This window comes from Anolis carolinensis, chromosome 5, assembly GCF_035594765.1.
Source record: "Anolis carolinensis isolate JA03-04 chromosome 5, rAnoCar3.1.pri, whole genome shotgun sequence".
NCBI lineage: Eukaryota > Metazoa > Chordata > Lepidosauria > Squamata > Dactyloidae > Anolis > Anolis carolinensis.
Window position 1 is genome coordinate 95,067,684 of NC_085845.1, and position 12,734 is coordinate 95,080,417.

The 12,734-nt window shown below is 36.4% G+C and overlaps 1 protein-coding gene across 3 annotated transcripts in view; it reads left to right on the forward strand.

The window, feature by feature from the left end:
* Positions 1 to 12,734, forward strand: part of sema3e (semaphorin 3E) — a 273,165-nt gene that overhangs the window by 214,709 nt on the left and 45,722 nt on the right. For 2 of the 3 annotated variants that reach the window (XM_016993947.2, XM_008111441.3), the window contains exons 15-17: positions 363 to 430; positions 3,195 to 3,334; positions 6,031 to 8,239. In XM_016993947.2, coding sequence (XP_016849436.2) covers positions 363 to 430; positions 3,195 to 3,334; positions 6,031 to 6,486 — 664 coding nt within the window. In that variant the 3' untranslated portion in view covers positions 6,487 to 8,239. Of the gene's footprint in view, positions 1 to 362; positions 431 to 3,194; positions 3,335 to 6,030; positions 8,240 to 12,734 lie in introns of those variants that run through there. The other variant, XM_062981861.1, reaches the window with a different exon arrangement.

The following is a 12,734-nucleotide window of genomic DNA, read 5'->3' on the forward strand; positions in this document are numbered from 1 at the left end:
ATCTGTCAGAAGTGCTTTGACTGTGTTTTCCTACAAGTAAATTTTGCTCAGAATAAGTCTCAAACAATGTAAATTCTCATCACTTCTGGATTCTCTTCATTTGAGTTTCTCAACATTTGAAAGTATTCTTTGTATCCTTACATAATGCCTTTTGGTGCCACTTTAAATTCTAAAAACGAATGTTAATGAGTCATTCTAAAAAAAGTCTAGCTCCTTTTCATCCTGACAACTCCTATAACAAAATGTTCAGTTGCATCGAGTAAAAATGACTCGAACATAAAAGTTTGCCATAAACCTTGGTGAAGGCTCCCAACTTTGTTAAAACACAACTTGTGAATCTAAACTTTGAATTTTCCCCCCAGACGTTTCCGAAGACAAGATGTCCGTCATGGAAATGCAGCTCAACAGTGCTTTGGCCAACAGTTTCTTGGTAACTCTCATGCTTTACATTGGAATGCTATGCCAATATATTTGTGTCTGAGTGAATGGTGTACATATGTCAATATAGTATCAAAAAAATGTCACTTTATGAATGGTTGGTGCTTTGAGAGGTAACAGCTAGGTGCTAACTCAAGGCATTGCTTTGGTATAAATATATCTCTAACAGAAACATTCAGAGGTGCTGGAAATACAGCAGAATGTGGAATTATTGTCAAGTTTTTCCTGTCAATAGCATGAAACAGATTACTCATGGAGAGGAGACAAATAATAATAATAATAATAATAATAATCATCATCATCATCATCATAACTTTATTTTTATACCCCGCCCCATCTCCCCGAAGGGACTCGGGGTGGCTTACATGGGGCCTGGCCCAATAAAACAAACAAATAACAGTAACAAAGCAATAAAACAATTATCCCAGTAAAAAACATCAACATCAATAAAAACAATCATTAAAATCAACAAGCAGGATACAGTATTAAAAACAGGAGACTAATGTGATACACATGGCATTATTCAATTAGGTTGCAGTCCTGCTTCAATGCTGGTTTGCCTGATTTGTGTAATATAATCCTAAGCTACTTTGTAATGCAATAAAGGATTTATTTATTTATTTATTATATACTTTGCCTGTCTCCCAGCATAGGACCCAAGGTGGTTCACTCTACAATATAAAACAAAATAGCTCAAACAAGATTTACATTTTTAAAAAATTATTAAATAACCAATCCAATTAAAATATAAATTAAAATTGCCCTTCTGTTATTGCTCAAAACCTAAATGAACAAATACAATCATCAATCTTCCATGAAAAAGAAAATCTGTTTATGAAATACATTTATATGTAATGTACTATATGTTTTTAAATTTGCAAAGAACTACAAGATAGTTTGACAAATTATTCTTTTTCTAAAGATCAGCAGATCAATAACTTTTGGACACAGAACAACAAAATAATGTATTGAGTGGCAATAATTCAAATGTTGATCTATCAAATAATGTCAAAGATGGTTATCTAGCACTAGTCCTATGTACCTTATCTAACTTGTATGAAAATTCAACTGTACATTTAGCTTGAATGAATATATATAAGGATAAAGCTAAGTCCTAGAATCCTTTCTCCCACATAATTAAGACAAAATCTTAAAAAGAATTTGAGACATCCCTTTAGTGAGCATCTAGAAAATTCCTTTTGAGCTATTTGGTGAAAGTACAACTCAGTATTCTGAAAAAAGAGGAATATCAGTTATGCTCAGCAGCAATGTTACATTCTACTATTATTCAATATATGGGGAAGAAGTTAGATAAAGGGTGTCAGATCTTTTGGCTTCCTTGGATCACATTGGAAAAAGAAGGATTGGCTTGGACTACGCGTAAAATACACTAAAACTAACAATAACGGAGGACCAAAATCAACCAATAAATAAATATCTATGTATAATTTTCATGATATCCACCACCGCAGACAAACAAACAAACAAACAAAGGACCTTGCATCATAATCCTAATTACATGCTACCCATTCAGAGGGTCTTTTAAAATAACTGAACAGGTCTTCTGGCTGAACTGTTTGCAATTATAATACGAATTATGGCTAATACTTTGATTTTTGTAGACGTAACATACATGGGTTGCAGATTGAACAAGCCTGTTTTAGATGTTTCTTAACTTGAGGTAATGGACATATCAGTTTCAACCTTAAAGAATAATGAAAAGCTTCCATATGATAATATGGAATCCAATATGTCTCAGGTGTTACCATCATACTGGGTCACCATGCTTTCCTTTCATGTTCTTTTTATCTGATGTTGGCAGCTGATTTAGAAATCTCAATATTATTATGAAATTCCATACAATAGTTATTGTTAGCGAGTGTGTATAGCGGAACCAGCAGTGTCCAGTTAACACCATGTGCAAAAGACTCAGACCAGGCAGAGGAATGGAAAGAACAAAGGAACTTTACTTGTTGAGTGGAAGTTAAATAAACAGTTCAGCAATCGTACAATGTCCTTGTAGTTGCATAGGATCAATAACTAATCAATCAGCATTCAATATATCCAGCATAGCATATTTAAACTGCTACTTAACCATAGCTAGAGAGCCTGTCTTTTATGTGCTCTCCCTGCAAGCCCAGATTCCCAACTGACAAACCCAGCCATCTGCCAGCAAACCGATACATTGTTTGAGGTGTGGTTTGCCTCTGCAAAAAGCTCAGCTCCCTTTTTGCAGAGATCTTTTGCAAGCAACTTTGCAAGGATTTCTTTACACACACACACATAGCAATTTGGCGCAATAGTTATTTCTATGTTTTATGACATTCAATGGGTGAATACTGGATATGTCTTTAAAAAGATATAATTCACTGCAGTAATAGATGTGAAATATTTAGAATTTTGCTGTCTTATGTAGTCAGTTCTAGTAGTAGACAGGATACATCAATGTGAAAGTAGACAGAAAATGGCTTGGATTATGATGGAATAATATATTAATAACTCTACTTTTTCCAGGGCCATGAAGCGCTACTCCCCAGTAATTTCTTTTCTCCAGTGTCTGACTTCCTTTCTGGTTCATGCACTGCATCCATTTATCGTTTTGCCACTATTGTCTATGCCAGGGACAACCGATACATTTAATTCTTATTATGAAGTTTATTTGTATACAAACCATGAGAGCCAAAGATTTTGCAAGTGATCTTGAGAACACTCAGTATGACTGAGTTAAGCTTGTGTGCATGTGTTTGCTCTTACAGGGGACATCCTGGATAAGACTGAAGAGCGACTGGTGTATGGAATTGAATACAACAGCACTCTGCTTGAATGCATCCCTAGAACCTTGCAAGCCAAAGTGATCTGGTTTGTCCAGAGAGCCCATGAAGTCCGTAAAGAAGAGGTACTTTCTCACTAAACACAATATAATCGTCCTTCTAAACAACTCTCTAAGGGCCCTTCCACACAGCCATATAACCCAGAATATCAATACAAAAAATCCCAAAATATCTGCTTTGAACTGGGTTATTTGAATCTACACCACCATATATTCCACTTCAAAGCATATAATGTGGGATTTTATTTGGCTGTGTGGAAGGGGCCAAAGAACCTCTAGGTCATCCAATGTGATGCTATGTCAGATTCCAGTGGAAGCCATGCTGGAAGACCAAGAAATTGCAAGAGAGATGTTCTCATTAAAAAAAAAACAACTAAGAATTTTTAAAATTGTGGGTTATTACTTTTACAAAGGTCTTGTTCCCCTAACACTAGAAAATGTGAAGGGATATCTGTAAAGTCTATGTGGTCCAGGACCTCATTTTTTTACATACTTCTGCAATGATAATATGATTTCCTCCTTAGCTTCAAGCTCATGTAATGATACAATAATTATATTGGAACATAGCTCTGATATAATTACATCATCATCATCATCATCATCATCATCATCATCCACCACAATGTTGTTCTTCTGTGGCACTTTAAATTTAAAATATGAATACTCAGTCCATAAGCTGTTACATGTTGAAAGAAATTTCAATTAACATTCCTAGTCTATAAATACGATACTGTGGGTGGAATCGGGTTAACAGCCGAAAAGCCTAAAAACTTGGCTCTTCCAGCAGACCTTTGGCGAATGATCCTTGCCCTCGTGTTAGGGTTTTTTCTTGGTGAATAACAATGTATCTGTTGCACTTTATTCTACTCCTTCAGTCGGAAATAGTTCCTTCATTTACCTCATCCCAAGTCCCTTACCAATGATAATAGTCTCGGGCTACTTACTTATTTTCTTAGTTTACATATGCACTTTCTCTGGCCCAGTTTATTTTCATGAGTTTTCTCAGGTCTTTTTTATCAAACCATAGTTTATTTCTAATTGTGATTTTATTTCGTTTTATTGATCTGTTTTCATATTAAAATGTTTTATCACAGTCTTTGTAACTACTTGGGCTTGGCCCCATGTAAGCCACCCCAAGTTCCTTCAGGGAGATGGAGGTGGAGTATAAAAATAAAGTTATTATTGTTATTATTATTATTATTATTATTATTATTATTATTATTATTATTATTATTATTATTAAAAAGGTGCACTTAAAACCCAATTCAGCCCCAAAAATGTGCACCTCCACATGACTGTATATCTCTGCAGTCATGCAAAACACATACTTTCCTTCCCTTCTCCATGTGGATTCCATGCATTTTTAAAAGCCCAAAACCACTCATCAGGCTGTCAAAAGATGGAGCCACGGATACACAGGTGGCTCAAGAGACACACAAGTGGAAAGCAATTAGAACTCTCTGAAAGTCTTTCTTTTAAACTTTATAATATTAAACAGCTGGGTGAAGAGAGATAAGAAATCTGCTTGTATGTACATTAAGATATTTGCATGTGTGCATATAAGGTCCAGCGCATTATGGAGAGAATTTTTTTTAACAAAAAAAACTTCAGTCAGATTTCTCCCGTCCACCCTCCATTTTGATCTGCTACAAAGAAAGGCTGTGAGGGCTGTGAGGGAGTATTTCCTGGGACTGACAGGTTTGTATGTGGACCTGTTTTCAGGTCCCAGGATTTTTTGCCCTAGACCAAAAACGTGCATTACACAAAAAAGAGATACAACACACAATGAGTCATGCCATGCTTTCAGAATTCTTCCTAATCTTTTATAGGTTTTGCTTTACTTCTAATACACATTTACTTTCAATAGAAAGCATAACTCTAACTAAAATTAGTTCTCTTTAATTAATTAATTAAAATTACCTACATCCTAAAATGTGGCTGAATTCTGAACCAAGATATTTGAAACTAGATGCATTTAATAAAATTTAAAATATTTAAATTTTCCACCCTCAAATGCTAGTTGATATATTGCACTTTTCAAAGCTTTCTGGGGCATTCACTTATCACTATATCATACAAGCAGTTCCCGAGTTAGGAATATCCAACTTAGAAATGACTCATAGTTAAGAATGAGGGTGAGACAACAGGAAGTCAGAAAAATGTACCCCTAGGTTGGGAAATTCATTCCTGGAAGAGTCATCATGGGGGAAAGGTGTTTCCACTGAAGCTTTATCACCAATCCTTGTTTCCACAACAAGCCACTTTTTTTTCAAAATCCAATTATCACAGGGACAAAAAGTGAGGTGAAATCTTCTGAAGAGGGGCAAAAACAGCAAAACAAACGTTACAGGGGTGTTAGCCCTTCCCTATGCTATCCAAAAAAAACCTCCATATACCTGTCTATCTATCTATCTATCTATCTATCTATCTATCTATCTATCTATCTATCTATCTATCTATCTATCTGTCTATCTATCTGGAGTTAGACTTTAAAATGTATCTGTTCTGATTTACAAACAAATTCAACTTAAGAACAAAGTTCATAACTTGGGGACTTCCTGTATTGTGATGTTGTTATGATGTTTGATTGCTATTATACTGATTCACTTGAATTAATGTCTCTGATTTCCCCAGTCTATCACTCATTGCTCACTATAATTGTTTTAGGTGTGTATGTAAGGGTGGGAGGGGGATTTTACAGTCTTACTGTATTCTTCCTTTATTTTCACTGTGATACAGTTTCATCTTTGTTATATATGTAGGTAAAGACTGATGACCGAGTACTCAAAGTGGATCTTGGCCTGTTATTTTTACGGCTGCACAGGATGGATGCTGGAACATATTTCTGCCAGACCGTGGAACATAGCATCATCCATACAGTGAGAAAAATCACACTTGAGGTTGTGGAAGAGGAACGTGTAGATGACATGTTCAACAAAGACTACGAAGAGGATCATGTCTCTCATAAGATGCCATGTCCTGCACAAAGTAGCATTCCCCATGGCTCAAGGCCATGGTACAAGGAATTTCTGCAACTCATAGGTTATAGCAATTTCCAGAGAGTAGAGGAATACTGTGAAAAAGTTTGGTGCACAGACAAGAAAAGAAAAAAGTTGAAGATGTCTCCATCCAAGTGGAAGTACGCCAATCCTCAAGAGAAGAAAGCACGCATCAAGCCTGAGCATTACCGTGTTCCCAGGCAAACTGCTGACTCTTGATAGGGGAAGAAATCCTCAATCATTCCAGAGAGCATTTGTTTTTGTTTGGACCTAAGGAAAGGGAATTTGGTCATTAATACAAGTTTATATATGTATATATATATGAAACGTTGAGACTGGAAATGAACAGAAGTGTTTTAGTAAGTTATAGACTTGACATTTGTTTTTTAAAAGTTGCTTCAGGCTCAAATCTAATTATATCATTTCATATTAAGTTTTCCATTTAAGAACAACCTGACAATCATTCTATCCAACCTTTAGACCACGTAGTCAAGCATGGACTATGCTTGTGCTGTATATTCTAGTGTGCTGTGGGAATATTTAACTGAACTCAGATGCTAATAATTTGATAAGCAAAGCAACAATGTATTGTATAGTTTCATTTTTTTATTTCTCAAATGTCTTGCAGATTTTTAATGTGTTCTTGTGATCTCCCCGGTCTCCTTCGAATCCCTATGTTCATTTCTAAAAAGCATGTTTCTACTTTTATCAATGCAGAAATTAGTTTGAATATATGGTGATAGCAACAACTAAGAGCAGGAATGATGAACTTCGAAATATGTTCTTATTATAAATAAGTTCTACTTGTCCAAAACAAATAGAAAATATCATTCAGTGTAATAAAAGTGAACCATGACTATCTTTCATTGAAATCAGTGGAATTAGGTTTAATAGTGATTACAAGCAGTCCCCAGGCTACAAACAAGATAGGTTCTGTAGATTTGTTCTTAAGTTGAATTTGTATGTAAATTGGAACAGGCACATTTTTAAGTTAACTCCAACCAAAAAAAATTTTTTTTTAGTTTGGGATAGTATAAGGAAGGGTTAACACCTCTTTAACATTTGTGTTGCTGTCCTTGCCTCTGCTCAGAAGACTTCATTTCACTTTCTGTCCTTGTGACAATTGAATTTTAAAAATTTTAAGTTGTTATGGAAACAAGGATTGGTGATAAAGCTTCGGTGGAGATGTCTTTTTCCCATGATAACTCTTCTGGGAGTGACTGGGAGTGTTTTACTGATAATTGAGGTTTTATGGGTATAATTGTTTTATTGTTTTATCATTGATATTTGATTGTTTTATCGGGCCAGGCCCCATGTAAGCCGCCCCGAGTCCCTTCGGGGAGATGGGGCGGGGTATAAAAATAAAGTTATTATTAAAGTTATTATTATTATTCTTAGGGGTAAATTTCCTCTCACTTCCTGTTTTCTCACCCCCATTTATAACTAGGAGATGTATTTAAGTCAGTTGCTTGTGACTTGGGAACTGCCTGTAATTCATTAGCAGGGCAATTGACCCATTTCAGATTGATTGGGCCCCAAATATTTATTCTCACTCAGAACAGGTTTTCTGTGCCCGACAAATGTAATTTAGAATTTGCAGTGTGTATGACAATGATATGCAAATTAAAGGGACAACCCATTCCCTTGTCACATTATTTCCTCCTCCTTCTCTCCCTCTTCTTTGTACCCAGGGTAATACTACCATTATGGCATTCGCCCATCATCCTCTTTTTTTCCTGTGCAGAAAGTTTAAGACAGTGTTTGTTGTGTTTAAGACAGTTAAAGTCTTAAACTTGAGTTTAAAATAGGATTGGCAGACTCTGAATAATTTATTACATGCAGTACAAATATATCGAGAACCTTTTCCAGCTTATCATTACATATTCCTTGTGTTGCCAATAAACAAGATGTGCATCCCTCCTTTTTTGAGCCCTTGATATGGTTAAATGTTCATAAAAAAGTGATAATTGTTTCCATGTTTGAAATACTGTTTCCATTTACACGTGGACAAGAGCCACATAACATGTTAATTGCTCAAAATATTTACCATTTTTGTGGAAGGCTTCAAAACAATGAGAAGTATCTATCCTTGGCGAAAACAATTTGACATCCATGAGATTGATATGGTTGCCCTCTTGTGGGGAGAAAGAGCATTTCATTCTTCTTTATATGTGAAATCAGCATATAATCATAGGTAGCAACTGCTACAACTACTTATTTTGTAAATATATAACATCATTTCTCATTTCTAACAACTTCCCCTTTTCATTGAAATATAACTAAATCATATTGTTAGAACATGTTCTTCGAGTCATTTTCTTTTTTTTACTCTTGCTGTTTTCAATCTTATTTGCTCTGTGTATTTTTTGTTATTATATTTTCCTTTTCTTCTGAGACAGTTTCATTATTCTCAATACCCTGTTTTGATGCATTCATGATTAACATTAATAATGTTATCTTATGTATATCTGGTCTCAGGTAAGTCCCTAGATTTCATTGCTTCTTATTCCCAGGTCAGTGAACATAGAATTGCAATCCTATTTTCTTACCTAACTTAATCCCAAGAGGTAAATAATTAATTACCGTATTGGGTTGCTGTATGTCTTTCGGGCTGTGTGGCCATGTTCCAGAAGCATTCTCTCCTGACGTTTCGCCCACATCTATGGCAGGCATCCTCAGAGGTTGTGAGGATGCCTGCCATAGATGTGGGCGAAACGTCAGGAGAGAATGCTTCTGGAACATGGCCACACAGCCCGAAAGACATACAACAACCCTGTGATCCCGGCCATGAAAGCCTTCGACAACACAATTACCGTATTTACTAGAATCTAATGTTCACCTTTTTTTACTAAATTGCCTTCCCAAAATTAGAGTGCACATTAGATTAGTGTAATACAGTAAATATTTTTTTTGCTTTTCAGGATTTTGAAAATTGAGGTGTACATTAAATTCGATGGCACATTAGACTCAAGTAAATATAGTAGTTATCTAGTTGTATTATTGGTAAAAGTGAGGCTCAATGTTTCATGAAAGGGCAGCTTTAAACAAGGGATTATATTTAATTTTGTAATTCTTGCTTGGAGTGGAACTTGGTTCATTTGTACTATGACAGTTCTAGGAAATCTTGCTTAGAAGTGGTTGTGCTGGCTTGCTTCACTTCCACCCACATTTTAATTTTCCAAATCCTGTTAAATTGTGATTTAAAAATTATTCTTATCCCTATCTAATAGGGATGAGCAAATATGCCAGATTTAGTTTCATCCCATATTTGAATTTGTAAATTTTGGTATATTTTAATCAACAAACCCTCACTTCTCTAGATCATTCACAACTAGTCAGCAATTGCAGGAATAAACGTAGGAAATATCAATGTAATTTCAGTGGCAGCTGGTAGGTTTCATCACAGTAGAGCAGTGGATCTGTTTTGGGTTTGGTCTGAGCTTTAAGTGAACAATTCATGGTGATGAGCCATTTCTACAGAACCTGGGAATTTGGATAGCCCCCATTAAAGTTCCAACTAAACTTTGGAAGAGAGTTATAAACCCACTGACATGGACGCTTGTTGCTGCCAGTAAATAATTTGCCTAAATTAATTAATTTTAAGATGCATGCTTCCATAATAATTACAAAGCTAGCTACTTTTTCAAGGTTTTATAATCCAGAAGAACCAGTGTGTATAGACAATGGTGAAAACTGTACGGAAACAGTGTGCACATCTTCTTCGGAAGGAAGAGACTCTCTTGAGGCCACATCCTCTGGCCAACATGCTTTATGGAATAACTAGCTGTGCCCGGCCATGTGTTGCTGTGGCATTGTCTGGTGGTGTTAGTGAGAAATTGTTGAGGTATTGGTGGTATTGAATGTCTGTTGTATGGTTGTCTTTATGTTTAGTATGCACACTGAAGTGGATTATATGGCAGTGTGGAGTCAAGATAATCCAGTTCAAAGCAGATAATATAAGATTCTAAATGGGTTATATAGCTGTGTGGAAGAGCCTTGAGTCTACACTGCCATATAATCCAGTTAAAATCTGATAATCTGTGGAAGAGGCCTAAGTGAGGCCTAACTGTGCCTGTCCCCTGGGCTGAGTAGGTTGCTAAGAGACCAAGTGGGTGGAGCTTAGGCTTCAAACTGGCAGCAATTGGATAAAAACTATTATTCCTCTCCCTGTAATTAGGACTTTATTTTTCTTTTCTTTTTGTTCTATCAACCTAGAGCCGTGAATGATGGATTGTGTTATCAAATTCCGAGGTTGGGGGGCCTGTAGTTTTGTTGTTTTGTCCGCTGCCCTGATGCCATCACTCTTTTATATATATAGAAGATAACATTGATTGCTACTTAGTTATTGATTATCACTCCTGTCTAGTACCTGTTTCTCTTTGTGTAGACCAGTTAAATGTGAAATGAAGTGCCAGGTCTTGTTAATATATTTATTGTGTCTGAAGTCATAATGGAGTCTTTGATTGCCATTCCAGTAGGTCACTATGGATAACTCACATTATTATATAGGTTATATCAATTTCAGTTGGCCAGATATAAATTCCAGAGTTGCAGGAGGATCTTAAGAAGGCTGAAAAAGCTACATGTGTATGTAGCTAGATAGGCCTACTGTGGAAAACCTAATGGGTTGGCTAACCAGGGGAACTGAAAGTCAATAATCACATCAGTCTTTTGCCAATTCACACACTAGTGGAGGGCTAGGCAGGGATGGAGCAATTGTCTTCAAAAGTATATCTCTATGTTTATTTTTCTTCTCATTGCTACCTAATAACACAATTCCTGTTCTGAAAAAGCAACATGAAAAATCAGCTTCTATTTATGTTCTGTTATTTGGGATAACAAATGGAATGGTCCATGAGGTCATGAAGAGTCGGAGACGACGAAACGACTGAGCAGCAGCATTTGGGATAAATCAAACTGGGGAAATATTGTTGTTTAAAGTTCCTCTTCATTTGCTTTTTAAGTACCACCGTTCTGTGCTGTTTCCAAAAGCATAACGCAATAATAAAATAATGCAATTCTTTAAATCAAGGCTGGTCAAATAGGTCCTTATAAGCATTTTGTGCCCCACAGCACACCTTTAAAATGAATAAATAAAGAACACCCTCCAATGCTTTCAAGGGCGCCATGGTTAACATATTTTAACAATATGTTAAAAGGGGCCTCTCCTGAATCTGAAATGGTTTACATCAAGCAGTTTTGTTTTTTCAACTCTTTCCCCCAAACTGGCATTTTCATGGTGTACTTGGACTGACATTTCTATCAAATTTTTCAGAACAATTTCATGATCCCTTTCTTGCTCAATTTCTAGGAAATTTGGCCAAGCTTCTTTTAATAGAACATGCAGTCTATGTCACAATGTTCAAAAATATTGTCAAGAGCTGCCCAGAGACCTCCCTAGGCTCAAACACCAATGAAGAACTGCTTTTATGTATGTCATACCTATGATACAGTTTTGACACTCCTTTAATACATTTCTGAATGTCTCCATTTGTATATAGTGTAGATGCTTAGAGAATCATCATCTTACTGTACCATGAAAGCTGTTTTAGGACCCTAAAGTTCTGCCCAGTTGCTGACCATTGAAAATCCCAGCTTGCAGGTTTTACAAAGCCACAGGCCCCATCTACACTACCATTATAATGGCCAATGTAGTCTCATATAATACAGATTGAACTGGGTTATATGAGTCTACACTGCCATATAGCCCAGTTAATTGGCATTCTATTACTGCATTATATGGCAGTGTAGATGGGCCACAGACTCCCACAGAATGAATAACATAACTTTATTGGAAAACACACTTATTCTAAAATTATTCTTATCATAAAAGCAAGCAAATAGCCCCCTCTTCAGATTTTGTAATACAGAATAAAACAAAAATGGGAACACTAGATTATGCTAGTGTGATCAATTCCCTGGAAGGAATTTGTTCGTCATTGAGTCTCTTTGCTTTTTCCCTTTTTCCAAGATAAATCCCATGACTGCAAGGTCTGAGTCCCTTCAACCCAATCCTTCCTTCTGTTATCAGCAGCCCTGTTCTCACTATGTTCTCCCTATCATTCAACTCCTGAATCACATTTCTTCCCCAACTTTGCTCAGTGTCCTGCTTTTTCAAGCTCCATTTCTCCGCTGCATACTCTGTTTCAGACACATTGCTATTAACTCTTTCCCCCTCCTTTTCCTTTGCCTCCACTTTGATCGGCCCCTTGGTATTGCCCTCTATAAGGGCAACTCTGTTACAGTGTGATACAGGGGCCTTCCACACATCACTAAAACCCAGGCCAAAATGGGTTAAAGTAACCCACTTTGGTGCGGGTTCTGGTCCCCACCTCCTCCCACAACCCCAGGATTTCCCTCCTGGAGTGGCTGCATGCTATCCTGATCGAAATCGGGATAGTATGAAGCCACCCAAAGCCTCAATTTAGCCCCTAAAATGTACTGAAAAAAATCCCTGGCCACCATGG